This window comes from Hypomesus transpacificus, chromosome 18 (genome assembly GCF_021917145.1).
Source record: "Hypomesus transpacificus isolate Combined female chromosome 18, fHypTra1, whole genome shotgun sequence".
In the NCBI taxonomy this organism is placed as follows: domain Eukaryota; kingdom Metazoa; phylum Chordata; class Actinopteri; order Osmeriformes; family Osmeridae; genus Hypomesus; species Hypomesus transpacificus.
This window is the reverse complement of record NC_061077.1, coordinates 2,425,710-2,445,249: the sequence shown is the minus strand read 5'-3', so window position 1 is coordinate 2,445,249 and position 19,540 is coordinate 2,425,710. Positions and strand designations below refer to the sequence as shown.

The 19,540-nt window shown below is 45.4% G+C and overlaps 1 protein-coding gene across 1 annotated transcript; it reads right to left on the bottom strand.

Moving 5' to 3' along the window:
• Window positions 1–8,276: 8,276 nt before the first annotated feature.
• Window positions 8,277–17,661, bottom strand: slc6a17 (solute carrier family 6 member 17). The gene is made up of 11 exons (XM_047040294.1): window positions 17,307–17,661; window positions 14,796–14,953; window positions 13,816–13,942; window positions 12,852–13,033; window positions 11,888–11,998; window positions 10,801–11,042; window positions 10,308–10,500; window positions 9,902–10,094; window positions 9,486–9,645; window positions 9,028–9,190; window positions 8,277–8,760 (listed from the first exon to the last, which is right to left on the bottom strand). The coding sequence occupies exons 1-11, from the start codon at window positions 17,605–17,607 to the stop codon at window positions 8,392–8,394; spliced, it is 2,199 nt and encodes a 732-aa protein (XP_046896250.1). The 5' UTR covers window positions 17,608–17,661; the 3' UTR covers window positions 8,277–8,391.
• Between the last annotated feature and the right edge of the window lie 1,879 nt (window positions 17,662–19,540).

Below are 19,540 nucleotides of genomic sequence, written 5' to 3'. Positions count from 1 at the left end.
TAAACACCTCCATACAGCGAGGTGAATCCAGTCAACATAAACAGAGATATTTCACGCATACATTAAAATAAGCCTTCTGTAATACAACATTTAAATGTTTATGATATTTTACATGTTGATTTCATCCAAGTCCTGGAGCAAGCGACAACGACCCACTGCTCCCCTTCCCAGAGGAGAATTCAGTGTAGGATACAGCCTTCGTATTGAGTCCAGCGGATGCAGTGGACAAGCGGCTGACGAGCCAAGCAAACAGTGACAGCTGGAGACACAACACATGTAAACAACACACAGTCAGACCGTTTGGACAACACTTAGAAAGTGTGACAGACCAGCGAGGGAAAGTGTGGATGGGTGTGCACAGGTTTGTGTGTAGTGTGGGTTTGCGGTGTGGTGAACAATATTATAACTTTTTGAGGAGTTACAATTCAAAGGGAATGATGAGAAAGATTAAGTGAAATGTTATTAATCGTGACTTTATTGTCATGAAGTGCAGTAAAATGTGTGGGCATAGCATAAATGACTACTGACGTGGCCCCTAACCAAGTGTGAACCTATAGTGTTGTTGTTTGTGAAAGTTACAGACTGATGCCCATTATGTTGTACACTGTATACAGCCTATGGAAGACAATATCATTTAGCTTTTTAAAGCAGCATATCCAGTACCTCTTAAAAGGAATGGATTTTTTAATGCTAGGTAGCTATCCATTACTGTACATGCATGAAAAGTCAAGAAAGCCCATCTCCATTAGTATATATACGTTTGCCTTTTACTGTAACTCAAGCTATCACACACACACACACACACACACATGCATGCATGCTAGCACACACAACCATTCAGATCCATAACTTCTGAGGAACTTTTCAATAAAACAAGTAGATTCAATTGGAACTCATGAATATTAATCAACATTAAACTTTTTAATGTTGTTGTTGAAAGTTTTCCTCATACTTGTTGCTTCTTTTATTCAGATGGACCACTATTATGAAGTGCTATGCTTTTACAGTAATACTGCCTACTTAAGATAGTTTATATATAGTCTTACTGTAGCCCTTTACAAAAAAAAACCTTGCTGATCTCCAATCAATAAGTTAAAGAGCCTGTCCTGGGTTTGTGAAATGTCTAATCAGTGTCCACTTCTCCTTCCAAAAAGCTGACAATAGATCAGCCCTCGGACAACCACTTGGACAACCACTTGTAATCCTTCTGTTTGACATATTCACACACATTAAGAGGCTGATGCATTAATGATGAGACCTCCCCCTTACCGCCAGAGAAATAGGTACGAGTTTTATGTAGTTCATTAAATAATAACTGCATTTTCTTTGGCTGTTCTCTAAGGCCTATCAGTAACTCTCCTCGACCCGCCAAAGTATTCAGAAATACACAGACAGTATAGCAAAATGGCACCTTTGAACCTTTGCGGTAATTGCATCCCAGTGTCTGTTCTGAAAACACATGTTCCTGAACTTGAGGTGTTCCATCAGCCGGTCCCTCATAGAGGACACACAGCCTTTGGATGCCTTGGCCTTGTTCCCAATGACAACCGACAAAATATAACAGTATATTTCCATTAAGGCTTTTGTGGTTGCGCTTGATCAATATCTTGATATTGATCTTGAAGCGTATCCTGTGGACCGCAGTCATTCGTCCATTTGTTCATCACAAAAGGTGAGTAAAACACATAATTGTCCACTCCATTCTGATGTTTTTGTTCCTACTTCTCCTACTTCTCCTCTCATACTCATTCTTACACTTTGGACATTTCCTTCTTCTTCAAGTCTGCAACCTTCTTTCCATCACATTGATGAAACTGTTGTTTTCAGTCTCTCTGCACTGGCTTCCAGGTAACAGCATTTTTGAATTCCAAGAAGAAAATAAGGGAAGAGGGCACTGTTTGTCTTTGAGCTTGTTTGTTTATTTCAGAGCGGAAGGTATCCATCGACCTCTGCACTTTCCTCTGTCTTCCTGGTGATTTTCAAGCCCCTTCCTTGTTCCTGTGGCTCCTTCCTGTTTGGCCCTCACAGTCTGACAAATTGGCTTTTCTTCAGATGAGATGAGTGGGATTTGTGTCTGACCCTTGAGATGTGTGGGTATGTAGGTAGGTGTCTGTGTATCTGTTAGAGTGTTTGAGTATGTATGTGTGAGGATGAGTGTATCTATGACAAAGAAAAGCAATGAGTACAAAGTAATGCTCTTGTAACCTTGGAATTCTTGGAAACATCTTCCTACACTTGAAAAGTATGAATTAAAGAGACAATTCTGACCTGAAAACATGATGAAATACCTCAATCGGCAAATGTTGTTAAATAAACTGTACATTTATTTAATTATTTTAAATATTGATATTACGTGGTCCCTCTAGATACCTCTGAATATATGAGTATCCAGAAGTGTGAGCCAGCATGGTAGAGCTCCAGCTGGTCACAGGCGCTAAAGCCATGTGAGAACATGACTGATGGAATCCCACCCCCACATTCATCCCAGTCCTTCCTGCCAGGAAAGCAATGTTCACAGTGTTTGTTGCTGAGGGCTTCTTCCTAAATCAGGTAAAAGGCCAGTGGGAAAATGGGCAGTGACTTCCCTCTATTTGCCTTTACGTGTGTGTATTTGCGTGTGTTTGTATGTGTGTCTAACCTGAAAACAATTTGGTTAGGGCGTGCACATCTACACACAGTCCTCTAATGAACTGTAAAGATGTGAATCCCATTAGCGTGAGTGGTTGTGTGTTTGTACTGTGGCTGAGTGCGTGTCTGCATGTGTGACCTGAAAGTCTGTGTGTGTGCTTTTATTTGTGAATTCCCATCCATCTGTGAGTCCCAGGAAATAGGGACGGAGGTGCAGTTGTGTAGAGGAAGTCATCACTGTTTACAGGATACCAAGAGAGAGCGAGAGATGCTCTTTGCACAAAGGAAAGAGTGGTTAGGAATGGATGTATGACGCAGCTAGTCGGGGATAAGTGTCTACATTCACGTACAGAACTTGCGTGCCAAGTCCACAGTTGTAATTTCAGTTCCTGCTGTAGGGGAACACAAAAAAGGTTTCCAGTTGCTTTTTCTTGGGATTCAGTAGTTGTGCAAGGACAGTGTTGTTGAACAAATACCCCAAAATAAAAACATGCAGTGATGTTGATAATAAAAATGTGTGCCTTAAAAAAGAAAATTGACAACTCGTGGTTCGCTTAAAGGGACTAGTTTTACATTATGTATCGATTTTGGCACTTCACAATTTGTGTCATGGTATTGTTTGTTTATATCAGGACCATGTTTCAAGTCATTTCACTTTGACTCTAATGTAAACGATCCTCCACTTAAGGAACGACAGCCTGAGATGGGCCACAACAGCTTAAAAGGCTGCTGCTGACCTGTCAACAGTCCACAATATTCCTGCCTTGTGATGGATGTCTGACCATGAGCAGAACTCACCTCTAAAGGGTAATTTGTGTCAGTGGTGAGATATGGACCTGGCTAATGCTTGGTTCCATGCCACGCTCTCAAAGCTAAATTGCTCCATATAATAATAATGGCCACCAAAAACTACGTAACTAAATTGTAGCATCCATTTCCAGAGAGGTTGCCACAATGGGACATGTTTAAAGCAATTTTCATTAAATCTAGGAGTGGGGGTTTGAAAGCCTTTGAAAGCCACAGAGAAAGAGAGAGAAAGGCTAGACTGAGGACACAATTTTCACTTGCCTGGAAAAAAAACCTTTACGATTTGACACTAACATAGACATAACATAGGGCCTTGCTTTCATCAGATGCTAATCTTTAGGTAAAATCTGATCATAACCCATTAGAAACATAACACACAAAACAAACATTTTACATTTCATAGAATAATTTATTTTTCTAATTATGTCACTAACTAACTATACTTTTACTATAGCAAAACTATAGTTGTGTATGACAAAACACACAGACAAAAAGATGTTTAATTGAATTAGTGTATTTCCAATCCTGTGTCTGTGTCGAGCTAATGTATTGTGCACCCCTGCCCTTTAACATTCATACAATGAGCAGAGAGTCTAAATACTAAAAGAAAGATTAAGTTTTTTACTGAATATTCTCCCTTTCACGCATATACAGTGCAAACACACACACACCCAATCTGCTCCTCTGAGGCCAGAAAGACCATAGAGGGACCAGAATTTGAACTGGATGGATCAATGCAGTTGCTTCCAGTCTGCTGTAATGAATGGTTCTGGCCTAGTGCCAGGACAGGCTAATCTCTGCTGGCTAGTAGACTAGATGTCTCTCATAGCAGGCCAACAGTGTGCAGTCCTCTTCCTGGTTTGCTGCAGAGAGGAGGCATGCAGGCCGGCTCCAGACCAGAGGGTCTCTGCCTGAGGATGGATGAGAGAGCATCTGGGATCTGGTAAACAACCACGGCTGTGGTAGTGGAACACTGTTAGTCTTCTTTGCTTCTACAGTCCAATGTGATTTCATTGGTAGCCATTCAAAATGGAGCATGACAAGCTAATACTACAGATTTGCATTGATGTTCTGTCCATTACATGTACTCCCATCACATGATAATGCTAATTCTGTGTGGATTAAATGAGATTGCGCTACCCTCAAATATTCACATCAATAAAAGATTTCAACAAACTTCCCCAACTGAGTTTCATAAGTCTTTCATGTGTTTCATAAAAGTGGATCCTTTTATTTTATTTTTACCACATTTATTGTCTGTACTGAGACAAAAAGAGATGATTTCTGCTCAAGTATGGTTACACATTGTGTCAAGATTATGTTCAAGTTGTCATTTCTGTAAAGGAACACTGGTCCTTAGAGCAGCTAAGAATACACAGAGGAGATTGCTTACAGAAGTGGTCCCAATTCATTATTACAATAGGATATTGTCTACTTAAGATGAAGTAAGCAGCACACAAACACTAAGCGTGGAGGAGAAACACAAACACACACATTTAAACACTTTCACCTACACGTACGCACAAACACATACGTTACGCACACTCGCACAAACACACGACGTGTACAGTCACTCGTTATTTAGATTGATAACACCGACTCCACATTGATGGCTTTACATCACAGATCTACAGACACACTACGTACATTACTTACAAAAATCTGCAATATTTCAAAATATACAGTCAGTATTTACAGCTCAAGTATTCACCCGGTCACTTTTATACTATATAGATATTGTGAATTTGAAAGAATATACATCGATATGTACAGATTAAATACACAGGTTGAAGTACTATAATCATAGTTATTGATTGATCACAGAAAGCCTCTTGTCACAATAAAATAAATCTACACCACTGTCATTTGAAGTCATTTCTAAGTGTCTAAACGGGATTCATCCAATATACTCGTAACAATGTAAAGACACGATGCAAATGCAAAGGCCCTGGAGTTGCAGTTACCTCAGTAACTCCTTTATGATTTCTCGTTGTAAGACATCAGACATGGCATTTTTCAAAGTGAGAGTTTGGTCCATTGTGTGAACGCTTAGACCATAGTCCACCTGTACCTTCCCATGTGTCTCAGTCTAACATTTATGAACATAGCTCACAAAAAACAAACAGCCGTCTTCCTGGGTGCCAGGGATGGAGAGGGCAATTGGCAGTGCAGGGTAACCTTAGTGTGTGTGTGTGTGTGTGTGTGTGTGTGTGTGTGTGTGTGTTTGTGTGTGTGTGTGTGTGTGATGGTGTCCCTAAGACTGATATAGCTTGTGCTGTTTTTGTGCAGGATGTCTCTTAACAATCACACCAGGTCAAATGATGTGACCTGCTGAGTGGCGATCTATAAACTCTTTCATAGCCATTCTGCAGTGATAAGCCATAGGGCTGGCAGAAGACTGTGGTCCATCTGTTTAAGTGCATGGTAATCTATAACAATAATGTTGGTATGGTAGTGCTCAGCTTCCTGTGTGGGGGTGATTCCAACATAGATATATCTATGGTTTCCACTGTGAATTCATCCCATTGTGACCCTCACTCTCTCACCTCATGCGTTTCTGCTTCTGGTATTCAAAAGTAAACATTTTAGATGCGACCACCCTGTGTTCCACCAGCCAATGAGCATTTCAAATGTTCAAACATACAGCCATATCCATTGTGCTTCTAATGATTCAATTGTCTTTGTCAAGCACCGTGTGCTTGACTGATAAACAAGAGTTGCTTTTCTTTTTATCGCTGTTTGTGCCTTTATTAGAGTTACTTTTTTGTGCTGTGTTTGTTTTGTGTTCTCTTCCTACTTATCTCTCTGTCTTCTCTATTGCTACAAGCATCCGTATGATCCTAGTCAGTGCTGTGAATAGTGCTGTCTGCTCTGTGCTTCCCAGACAACTCCAGGGTCTTTGCTTGTCATAAAGTGCTCAAGTGAATCGGACGCGACAACATTACAAACTCTATAGAACACTACAAAACATCTCAGTAATGAAGACAAAAAACGTAAGGCTAACAGACACGGAGGTGCTGTTTAGGCACCAGCCATATGAGTGTGTTTCACACGTTGATGTGCTCCGTCTCACTGCTGACAGACTCACGGAGGGGCAGGACACAGTTTTACACTGTCAGATGCTCCACTTGTAGCCAGCAGCGACACCCTGTGGTCAAAGTCTGCTGTTGCAGTCACAAAACCAGTGTAGGTATTGTGTTTTTTTTCACCCCATTTCAAAATTCCAAAAGACAGATTAAACATTGTACAAATCCTCACCAAAAAATTAAAAGGCTTTTTTATCACCTGACAATTCACATAAATTGACATACACAAGTGCCCATGATATATGATGTTAGTATCTATTAAAATGTTAAGAGAACGTCCCATAATTTATTGTAAACTTCCTATCCATCTTAGTATTTTGGAAGTACAGTATTCACCACAATCTAAACATGCGTCTCTTGGCAGTACACCTGTTCAGAAGCCACGAGTCACCAAGTGTCGCTGTTGCGTTGCCAAAACATTGCCAGGGGCTCACAGCTGCGACTGAAGAAACTGTGAGTGTGTGTGTGTGAGTGTGTGTGCGCACGCAGGTTGTGTTGACAACAAGCGACAAAGTGCCTCCTCCCTCCTCCTCAATGGCATTAGGGAGAAAACTGGTCTCCATGGTGCGGTGCTGCAGCCAGTGACATACTGCTTCCCCTGGGTCGCACATCTCTATTTTTGCCACGTGCTCGCTCAGGAGAGGAGGAACTCGCAGCCTCCAGGAGCGGACGCCTGATCAAACGCTAACCCGTTTCCTTAGACCCTTTAGATGCACACTAGCTCCTACTCTGACCTTGATTCAAATGTGTGTGTGTATTTGGGGGGACGGGGGCGGGGGGGGGGTTGGGTATTGGTAAAGTTCCTGTGGGTCATCTCTCAGAGATGTTCTACAGACACAGGAGGGCTGTGCTTATCATGGTCAAACATCAAAACGACAACGTTGACCTTTGAACCTTAACACCTCAGTTCTAGTGCCACATGAACATGTACTATACAATATACTACACTGTCAATGCCATGGAGATAGGAGATTTATGAACGTTGATAGGCGCTACTACACTTCGACTACAGCTGAAATTTGTGATTTTAAATATTTATATATTAAACACTGCATTATTGTGTGTGTGTGTACACTGGTATTGATTCTGTAATGGTTTTATATACTGGAGGTGCTAACTTCCCTTCGATAGTTACAGTAGAAGATTCCTAGTGAGGATCAAGTCTTTCCACTCAATGGGCTAGTGAAGTAAGACTGTAGGGAAAAACTGATCCTGCAGATGGAAAAAAGAACATATTCTCTCAATCCCTTTCACCCTACAGTATGTGTTTGCCTGCTGGTCTTCACATCGTTCTAATTTACAGAATGAAGAAAAGGCCCAAGAGCTCCTTGAGGTAAGAACACTAACATTTGTCCAAATAACCAACTCTTGAAACTCCCAAGTTCAGCATAAGCTATTGCAGTGTTGGGGACATTTCAACAGAGCAAGAGATTCAACTGAAGTCAGAGTAGGCCCACAGACACTAATATAAACACACTATGAGCAAACAAGTACCTGCAGTACTGTACCCATGACAGATAACCAAATAACCTTAGTCTCAGAGCCGTCTACAGTCTGAACACCCTCAGGCTCACCTGCTTGCAGAGAGGACCTCCCCACATCCCTTTGTCTGCAGTAGATGACAAAGGAAGTCCGTATTCACAACTATAAGGACTCCATTTCCCATCATCCACTTTGTCGGCAGCCCTGGTGAGCAAGGGAAGAGTGAGGGAGTGGAGAACCAGGAAGATGGTAGAGGGACGTGGGTGTGGACGCTGCAGTGACAGTGGAACTCTCTGCCTTTTTCTCTTTAATTCTCTCTCTTTCTGCGTAGGGTTCGGGGTGGGGGGGGTGGGGGGGTGGTTTATCTGAAAGTTCGATTGGGGACAAATCATAGTTCAGACTCCGGAGAGGTGATATTCTGGTACCCGCTCTTGGGCCCGATGCCTGTGCCATAGTTGGTGTTGGTCATCTCGTGGGTGCCGCCCGGCCCCAGGTAGGCACGGTGGGCGGGCATGGGGGAGGGCGTCTCGCTGGGGTTCTTGTTGAGGATGAAGCGAGACTCATCCTGCTCCTCCAGGTTGGAGATGTCCTTCATCATGCCTTTACGGTAGGAGACGGACAGCTTGTTGGAGCCGTCCGACATGAGGTTGAAGCGTCTGGCAATGAAGACGATAGGCAGAGGCAGCATGGCTGAGATGATGAGAGCATAGGCCATGCCCAGGGCCCAGGGCGGGTAGCTCATGAAACGCTCCGCGCCCTAGGAGGAGAAGCAGACTAGTGTGAATACCGTGAAGGCTTCCAGGGAGTGACGTGAGTTGAACTCCATGAATCCTAACACACACACACAGACACTCTCACACACACTCTCACACACACACACACACACACACACACACACACACACACACACACACACACACACACACACACACACACACACACACACACACAGAGACACTCACAGACATCCCTTACTCTACAGTTAATGTATCGTGTTATGGGAGGTGGTTGCTGAGTCACTGACCAGTTCCTCCACCCAGGCGTTGTATCCCGCGGGACTGACGGCCATCTCGATGACAGTGGCAACAATGAGCACAGAGAGGCAGGCGGGGGACACATACTTCCACATGTAGAAGTAGAAACTGTAAGGCCTGAAGCCCAGCATGTCCTCCAGGTCCTGCATGAACCTGGGAGAGGACGGAGAGACAGAGAGAGAGAGAAAGAGAGAGAGAGAGAGAGAGAGAGAGAGAGAGAGAGAGAGAGAGAGAGAGAGAGAGAGAGAGAGAGAGAGAGAGAGAGAGAGAGAGAGAGAGAGAGGGAGAGAGAGAGAGAGAGGCATGGGGAGAATCATGAGCGAGAAAGACAGACAGAGACGGAGGAGTGGGGGGAAACTTTTTCTGACAAAGACTAAATCCATGACAAAGACTGAACCACAACTCTAGAGTCAAGCAAGCAAGGGTAAAGGTTTGTGTGGGCACTGACCTCTTGGTGCCGTAGATCCAGGCCACAGAGATGTTCTCTAGGATGACCACCACAGTGAGCGGGAGGCCGGCTGAGTAGTCGTCAAACATGGTGACAAAGTAGTTCCCTGAGCGCTGGACGAAGAGCAGACCCAGGAAGAAGGCCACGACACAGCAGCCCACTGAGGAGAAGAGGAGAACAGCACGGTTCTTTAACACTGCATGAGGAACCTAGCGAACCTGCGTGGGAGTCCTTGCTTAAGAGGTAGGGGTATCTTTCTCAAAACAAAAGACGTCGGAAACGAAACAAATCTGCCTGACATCCAAACCACCTTCTACGCAGTACACCTGCACTCATGGCCATACAGGCTAGCAGCTTTCCAACCCTTATCCTTTTCTCCATAAATACCCCTTAGAAATAGTTTCACATCTCCTCACCAGTGAGGATCTCCTTGCGGATCTTGAATGCGTCGAGGATGGGCGTGGTGATACCGGTCATGGTGCCTATCATGCTGCCCAGGCCCAGGTTGATGAGCATGAAGAAGAACATGACGGACCAGAAGGGAGAGCCCGGGAAGTGGGTCATAGCCTCTGTGAAGGCAATGAAGGCCAGGCCTGTACCCTGCACCGACTGCAGACACAGACAGAGCGGGAAAGATGGACAGATACCAACTGAAAGCAACTTACACTACAACTAATCACCACACTACTGATTTCCATCCTGAAAGCACAGCATAGTAAACCACAACCGTAGCATCGTCCACCGGGATCAGAAACACCTTTTAGAGACGACAGCACCAGCACGGGTCAGAAGATCAGATGGACGGTGGTTCCGCCGGCTCACCTTGTTGAGCTCGTCCTCCAGCAGACAGGGGTCCAACCCCAGCTGGCTGAAGGTATCCTCCTTCACGGTCTTGATGATGCCGTACATCTCCGTGTAGTCGGACGACGACAACTGAGAGAAGTTGACGTGGGGAGGGATGAGCTCTCGACTCAACACGCCCGTGTTCAGGTAGCCCAGAATCTTCTCTGCGTTGCTGGACACAGTCATGGAGTGAGGGGTGGGGTATAGTATTAGGGTTAGTGTTGGAGCTGTAGCCTGGAAGAAGCACTCATGTACTTACACATACTTCATCTTTCCAGAATGAATTCAGATGAACATTTGTGAATCTTTCCAGAATGAATTCAGATAAACATTTGTGAATCTTTCCAGAATGAATTCAGATGAACATTTGTGACCAAAGTCTAATGGTCAAATGTCATCTAGTGTTCCGACTATTCACACTACACAAAAAGCCCTACTGGCAACACTGGAGCAGTACAGAAGAGGTACTCACTCCACGACACACTTCTCGTTCATGATGTTGGCCTTGAAGCCCAGCACGGCAAACACCACCAGTGTGGCCAGGATGGAGGTGACGAAGTTGATGACGGAGACCAGCGCTGCGTCGAAATGGCAGTTGTTATCTCGCTTGTTGTAGCTGGAGAAGGCGATGACCCCTCCGAAGCCCAGGCCCAGAGCGAAGAACACCTGTGTGGCCGCCTCCCTCCACACCTGCGGCTCCAACATCTTCTCCAGCTGGGGACACGAGGGGGAGGTTAGGGGAGGTTAGGGGAGGTTAGGGGAGGTTAGGGGAGGTTAGGGGAGGTTAGGGGCGGTTAGGGGAGGTTAGGGGAGGTTAGGGGAGGTTAGGGGAGGTTAGGGGAGTTCGAACAGTGTTTCAGTGGTTATAGCCAAGGAACAGTCTGTATTATTCCAGGCATAGTCTAACAATAACTACATCTCTACTACAGTTCTGTATTAAATCCTTCTGAAGATATGGCGGGCAAAAGTTGTGCATACATTGTGCAAAAATAATGACAAAACCTTTTACTTATGGTATGTAGGTGGAGCATGTGCCATGTTTTTCCTTGCTATATGCTATTATTTGCTAGTATACAGTGCCATATAATAAATTAAAATGTAAAATATATTTTTTATATTAATGAATGTGTTTTGCCATGTCATTTCTGCTACATGTGAAGAGCTATCAGTACCCTCAGTCAACCATGAGATGGCGACAACAGCCAAGTTTTCAGTCTAATATGGGAGAAGCGCTAACCATTATAGAGCTGCAGAAATGTCTCAAACTCTGAATCCCCATATATGGACAAACACGGTTGTGCGTCATACAAAAGGTTCACTATGTATTAGGTATCCAAACATCCATGGATAGGGGATCAAACGACAGCAGAATTCTCAACACACTGCTCGGACTCCTTCCAATTTGAGACGCATCCCAGGGTCGCCCAGGCACACTGCCGTATGAGGACGTGTGTGTGTACAGAGACAGATACCGGGCTTCCTGCTTGGCAGGAAGTCCGAGCCCCTGTGTTTGAGATTCAGAGATAGCTGCGGTGTTCTTGGCGGCTCGCCCCCCTCACCTTGGGGGTGAACATGTGAGCGATGCCGTCCACGGCTCCTTTGAGGAGCAGGCCGCGGACCAGGAAACAGGCCAGCACCACGTACGGAAAGAGGGAACTGAAGTACATGACCTGGGAAGGGAGGGGGGAGAGAGAGAGAGAGAGAGAGAGAGAGAGAGAGAGAGAGAGAGAAAGAGAGAGAGAGAGAGAGAGAGAGAGAGAGAGAAAGAGAGAGAGAGAGAGAGATACTCGTTACACACCACCCTACCTGTAGGCTTGCGTGGTAGAGGGTCCACACCAACCCTAATCCATCACAGAGACTGAGACTGACAGGCCCGAACACAACACACACACAATGAGGCATGGGTGCGTCTAACATGCTCAACCCACACTCACACTAGAATAGAATGAATTGTAATGCATTTTTACTTCATTTCAAGCATCTGAAAATTGTTCCCAACTGAGGTTCTGAGAGTTCAGATTAAGAATTCATCCTACGGCATTTTGTGGATTTCTTTGGCATTCCTGTTGTATGTTTTAAATGTGTCTGTTCTTGGCACCCTCTTTGGTTATTCGAATTTCCTATTCAAAAATGTGGGTTGGATGTTTTGTTGTGCTACATGACTCATTCTCTGGAAGAAGATCAGAGGACACAGTTATGGACACAGCCAACGCATCTTCTCATCTTCATTGTGAGTGCGGTTAAACCATACCATATCCCTTTTTCATGCTTTTCCCCTTATAGCACAAATAATCACCAAAACTGAACAGAAAAACAGTCACAGGTTTTAGCACCACAGCTTAGACCCAGGACCCCCTGGAAAGTGGTTCCACAACAGTCAATTTAAGTCTAAATATGATTATATAAACAACACCGTATATGTTTCTCTCTGCTCTGTGTCCGATCATGATGTGCCGGCTTGCTCTGGAAGTGTCTTCAAAGTCAACTCTCAGTCCCTGCGGCTCAGCCCGGGAGACCCCTCACCTTGCCGGATGACTGGATGCCCTTGATGACGGCCAGACAGACGATAATCCAGGCGCCCAGCAGAGACAGGACCATCCTCCAGTTGAGGCCCCCGGTGTCATCGATGGAGCTGGTGATGTTGAGGGTCTGGCGGTACCAGAAGTATGTAGTGGCAGAACTCTTCTCACACTCTGGCTCCACAACTACAGAACGGTAGAAGAACAACCAGACACAGATAGGAATACATGAGTAGATTCCTAAAATCCACATTTTTATTATATTTAAAAGTCCACATACAGGGTTAATGGTTGACATTCTTGGCTGCTTGCTGTAGTGAATGTGCAAAGTAAGGGCTTGTTTTGAAATAAAACCCATTAGAGCCTGCTACGTTGGTTTCAATGTGAACCCAGCACAGGGGAAGCTAATGTCAATGTGCATTGAACCCAGCATGGAAATGTTCATGCTAACATGCAGCGACCCCAGCATAGGGAAGCTAATGTTCACATGATTTACAGTGAAACTGGCTTAGGGAAGCTACAATGCTAACTCTGCTCTGTCTAAACCTGTGTGAGCCTCTGTCAGTCTCCGGAGGCTACCAGCTGCTGGGCTTTCAGGGAACTGACTGCGTCGGCGGGATCTGGCCTCCTGACAGCCTGCTCTCTCTCATCGGGCATCACGCCATGCCAGCTCTGCAGTCAGCAGAAAGCCCAGCTGCTTGCAACAAGACCTTGAAGGACTGTTTGACTTGACTGAGAGGGCGCTGCGAAGCACGAGAAGAGACGAACTGTGCAGCCTAATGAGATGCGGCTTAGTCTTACATTCAGATGCATCTGTTTGCGTTGCATCTTGCTGTGTTGGACTGCAGGGTTTTGTATTGTGGTCTGTGCTCAACTGGCTTGAGCCGACGTGTTGTTTCTATGCTTTCCTGGACTGTAATGGAGTTTTGACTGTGCTGCACTGTAATTTACATGGGTTTGGCACTCACTGGCTTGGGTTCCATTTCTCCTGATTGGACATTCAGCCCAGGGCAGTGGGTACTGGAAAGACTGGAAGAAGTAGAAGATGCTCCAGCCGATGATGACGTTGTAGTAGAGACCCACAAAGCCACACACCTGCAGGCAAAATGAAAACCATGCCCCGTTCTCAGAAACACAACTTATTCAACGACGCACAAACATCGCTGAGCAACACAGGTAGAACGCCCCGCAGTCCTGAACGCTCCCTTCGTAATCTGGGGCTTTGCTCAGACTCACAGAGTGGGCCTGAGTCGCAGTGCGTATGAATAATTGAGGTGTGTTCTCTCGGCAGCCTGTGTTGAGGACCTATGTGGGTGTATTTATAGCTGCTAAAGCTTGCGCTTCAATGCCCCAGGCTCTGAGAACCTGCTTTTATCAGGCACTGACTGACCGGGGGGACGAACGGACAGGAGACATCCTGGTGTTGCAGCTGCTCTCTGAGCTGCCTGTGGACACCAGCCTGGAGGGTGTGTGTCTTCGACCACAGTTGGCTGGTGGGATGTGACAGACGATGAGGACAAGGAGCAAGGAGGAAGCGGTGACCGGTGCTGGCATCCGCCTACCTTCTGCTATTACCTAATCTGAACCCTTCTGCTATTAACCCAAAGCCTGACCCTCACACACTGGATACACTGATACCTATACACTGGGCATACGGATCCCTAAAACAATCGGCTTACTGGGCCTGGGGACGAGAGAGTTAGCCGGCACTGGCTTTAGAATGTTGTGTCTGGTGTCTCAGTGCGGCTGCTAAAATCAACACTGCATGGCCCCGCTAGTGGTCAGACAGGAAAAGCATTTTGCTGACTTGGAATGTTACTGCCCTTCAGGCTACCAACATCAGACGGAATGTGTGCAGTCGTCGTGGCAACGGCACAACCGAAGCCAGCCACCGAGGGCTGCTCAGGTCTGCGTGTAAAGGACTTGGCGTCTGCTCACTGGGACTTACCATGAGACTGGACACGCCGATGCCCCCTAGCTGTGGGTAGACGTAGTTCCACACCCCGATGCTTCCACGCCTGATTCTCTGGCCCACCGCCAGCTCCAGGAAGAAGAGAGGGATGCCGATGATGATGAGGAGGATGAAGTACGGTACCAGGTAGGCACCTGGAACACAGGGAGGGAGGGGGAGGAAGACAGGGAGGGAGGGGAAGACAGGGAGGGAGGGGAAGACAGGGAGGGAGGGGGAGGAAGACAGGGAGGGAGGGGAAGACAGGGAGGGAGGGGGAGGAAGACAGGGAGGGAGGGGGAGAAAGACAGGGAGGGAGGGGGAGGAAGACAGGGAGGGAGGGGGAGGGAGGGAGGGGGGGAGGAAGACAGGGAGGGAGGGGGAGGAAGACAGGGAGGGAGGGGGTGGAAGATAGGGGGAATTACATCCCAAGAGTTAGAGGGATATCCAAATCTTATAACATTTATTTGAGAGTTTTTCTATTTTATTCCTGTTCTATTCTATTTTGTTCATTTGACTAACTCAACATTTTGGGGACCATTCACATTGTCCTTTAGTGGTCTATTTTTGTAGTCTAATGCCTGCTCTCTGTGCCTCTCTCTAATCCACTTTTGTCTAAATTGCTCCCCCCAAGTCCCCCCCCCCCTTAGCACCCAGCAGAAGAGAGAGTGTCAGCCACTCTGGAATAAACCTGGGATGTGAAGACCTTGTGACGCTTCAGCCAGAAGAAGCACCATGGTGACAAAAGACTTTCTGGAAAGGGGGAACCGGATCATACTGGTTTACCTGAAAGCAGCCCTTACCTGCTTTCAGAGAGCAATTCCCCTTAATAGTACACTGGGGAGGACTGAGGGTTGGGATCAACTCTTCAAAGAAACCCTAGCAGCTCTACAGCCGTATACAAGCAATAAACTTCACACAAAATACCCCAATATTGCAGCACAAAGGAACACCATTATTTGGAGTGAGGGGTTTATAATATAGGACTGAGTGCTCTAATACTATGTAGGCTTTGTTCAATGTCAAATCTGTAGGACTTTGATTAAAAGGAAATTGCATGTCTCTTGCTGAATACACAATGGGGGGAGGGGGGGGGGGAGGGAGACAGACAGAAAGACAGTCGGCTGGCTTATCATTAGAAAAGGGATTGAAACTACTGTATGAACTGTCATGGTGTCAGGTTTCAGTGAGGAAACACACACACACACACACAAACACAGACACACACAGACACATAGACACACACACACACACACACACACACACACACACACACAGAGACTAACGTTGTATTTATATATTGGATTATACTGTATGTTATCACACATACAATTAGTATACACACAACACCCACAACAACAAACTGTCTGAAAATGATGAGCATTTAATGGATATACTCATATGTTTAAGAGTATAGTGTGGAGAGAGAGAAGAGATAAATAAAGCAAGGGAGGGAGAGAAATAAGAAAGAGAAAGGAACAGAGACAGAGAGACAGAGAGAGACACAGAGAGAGAGACACACAGAGAGAGAGAAAGAGACAGGAGGAAAGAAGCACCCAAGCCAGACAAATGAAACTAATATGGTGTTTTTCAGTCCCTGATGCATATCCGGTGGAGCCAGAACCATATCACACTACATATCCCAGTGAGGCTTTTTATGCCCGGGCAAAGCACTTATTCAGTGTGGGGCTTGTCATGGCAGAGTAATTGGATGACAGAAATATATGCAGTGAAAGAAAAACACGAGGATCACATTATTAAATGTGTTGTACTTCCAACTAAACAAGATACCTCGGGTGTGAAAGGTAGGATGATGGATAAGGTGACACGGTATATTCAGTGGCCACGAAAAGATGCACACATTTGCTCAGCAAGACAACTCCTTCTCTCACATCCAAGTAAAGTGCAGTAATCCTCCAAGAAGCTGAACTAAACAGTAATGTTCTCACCATCTCCATGAAATGAACAACAAACTGCATACAAATCAATGTGTCAGCAGCACTGTGCAGCAGGAATATACTTGGAGCATTTTCATTGTGTTGATCTTTGGATAAAGAGCGATGGTAAATGATGGGGAATAACAGGCATCTGCATGGACAGACATTGTTCTGTCAGACCAGTCAGGTGTGAAATCACAGGTAGTTATATAGCACATGTAAGAACAGCACGAGCTGTCCCGTGGTTTGACCCTAAAACTCTTTTACTGAGACAAGCAAAAACACACATTCCATTGTCTCTCCATACACACACACAACAGCACTCTGAGACGATGTCTCTATGATGTGTTTCGGCAAGGCAGCAATCAATTGCGGCACAGTAAATAGAACAGCAATCAAATCAGCTAATGTAATTACCATTCTCAACCAAGCCCAACACATTCCACGCCTGGGCCCCAGAAATACATGAGCTGTGGCCTGTTAGCTAGGTAACTGTGAAGGTATGATACTGTTCTTGTCTTTCTACACCCTTCGTTTCAGATGTGTCTGAATAAAAAAAAGACATGTGACCCACCTCCACCGTTCTTCTGACACAGGTAGGGGAACCGCCACACGTTCCCCAGGCCCACAGAGAAGCCCACCTGGGCCAGGATATACTCCAGCTTGTTGTTCCAGGCCGGCCTCCCCTCTTCGCCGTCCGGGTCTGGGGAGGGCAGCAGGCCCTTGCCGGGGGCGATGGCCCCTGGGCTCAGACCCATGCTCATCTGACTGCTCTTGTAATCCATAGGCTGCTCCAGAGCCAGCAGGTCGGCCACGGACTCGGTGACAGGCTCATTGCTGTGTTCGCGCTGGGTCACTTTGCTGTTCTTAGGCATGGTGTCGGGTCTGCTGGTGGTGGGGTCTTCTAATGTTCGGGGCCAGAGGAGGAGAAGGAGGCCCAAGGTGTTGAGGGTGACAGACACAGGAGAGACCTGGGTGGATTAGCTGTGAATAGAGAAGTTTACAGATGGTTAGCGATTTTGCCTCGCCATAACCACACTTATACGCTGTCTGAGAAGAACCAGTGCAATGGGAGGATTTAAATGAACCAGTCTAGGTTCTCAAGATGGATTTTTGAGATATTGATGTTATACTTCGAACCCACAATCCCCAGTGCAGGGATTATGCCTTATCACAGTTAACCACCCAGCAAACTAATATAGAACTGAATATGTCCCAGCCCAAAAAGGGATGCACTGCTTGAGTTCATGAGTAGAGGAGTCTAATCTTTGTGGACACTCATTTACTTACAACTCACAAGATGGGTCCTAAGAGAGGCAGAGGCAGCCAGTCAGTGACAGATAATGAGTTTCAAAGTTGCCCCATCACACCCCTCAAAAGGTCAAAACTGCCAGTCACTGGCCAGACAAAGCCTTGAGTGTGCTGACAATCTTAATCAGGCTTCTGCAACAAATGCATTTAGAGGAAATTATTCAGTAGATTATGTGTTTGATAGATGAATAACAAGGCAGACGATTTATCAGATGTTTATTTATAAACATGGGCAAACCTGAATGTATTGTGTTTTGCACAATGTAACATCAACTAAATCCAAGAATTGTGCTTATTCAGTTAACGTTCATGAGTATGAAAGACATTTGATTATTTAAGGCACAATACACACTGAAATCCATTCAAGTCAGATCACGTGACCAGCTGCTGCTAATCACAAGAATCACAAGTGCTGTTTATCTGTCTTGTGACTGTTCTTATGAGAATAATAAACAAGTTGGCTATGGAAATTCTGGATACGAAAAGTGACATTTTATACTTACAAATACTAGGTGTAAATTCAGCAGTAGAAAGAGCTCAGTTAGCCTACGTATCGGCATTAGGAATGCCTCGATGTTAATTATCTAAATTAGCCCTTGCCTCACGGTTATCAGCAGATGTGTCTGGAGAAAGTGTAAATCCCCCATATTCACATGTTGAGACTAACTTTGTGGAGGTTAGTGGTGAAATCCTGTAGTCCTCTGGGCTGGTCACTAGCCTTCTTCAGACTCTACTTGTTTTAGCTCACAGCTAAAAGAAAAACAGACTGTGCCAATCCTGCTCTAGTACCACAAGTGACTTAGTCTCTATTTTCTGAGGAAAAACTTCCTTAACACAGAACATACATTGATAGTTTTGTGAGTGAGCATTTTATGAATGTATCACAAACAAACACAGCATGAAATGTTTGGCATTTGCCCAAAAGGAGTGAGAAAGAGAAATTTGATGATACATATATGGTTGATTAAATGTCAGACAGCAACAAGAGAAAAGATAACCAGGAGTCAAGATGTTTTTTTAATGGCAGGTCATATTCAAAGTAAAAAAAAACAATCTAGGGTGCTGTTTTGGTGACTGGTGAAAGACCAGACACGTCACACGAGACAGTCAAAGCAGGCTTGTTTGAATCTAAAAAACATCACAAAGCTTTGAGGGTCAGAAGACTGAGACCACATGTGCAGTGACTTCTTAAGAAGGTGGCCAGCCAGCCAGCCAACCAGCCGGACCACCCTCAGGACTGGGCTAATAGCTGCACGCACATTGCATTCCTCAACCACAGGCATCCCTGCAGTCACGACATGCAGCAGCTCTTCTGACATACCTCCCTTCCCAGCTCCCACAGCCTCTCACAAGACAATACTAGGACTCATGGGATTTCTGCTTCCTTACAGAAGCCTACACGAAAGCTGAGAAGTGAGGTCAAGGATTGTGGTGGTGAACAGAATACTTCAGCTGTAAAAATGTGGAGAGATTACTTAAATTCTTGGCCTAGTTTTA

What these genes read in the sequence shown, in the direction of transcription:
- slc6a17 (XM_047040294.1), bottom strand. Translation starts at nt 17,607, where the DNA reads ATGCCTAAGAACAGCAAAGTGACCCAGCGCGAACACAGCAATGAGCCT. An exon ending in CTCACATGTTCACCCCCAAG is followed by an intron (nt 11,043 to 11,887) that starts GTGAGGGGGGCG and finishes TCGTGTCCCCAG; the next exon opens with CTGGAGAAGATGTTGGAGCC. An exon ending in CCGCAAGGAGATCCTCACTG is followed by an intron (nt 9,646 to 9,901) that starts GTGAGGAGATGT and finishes TCTTCTCCTCAG; the next exon opens with TGGGCTGCTGTGTCGTGGCC.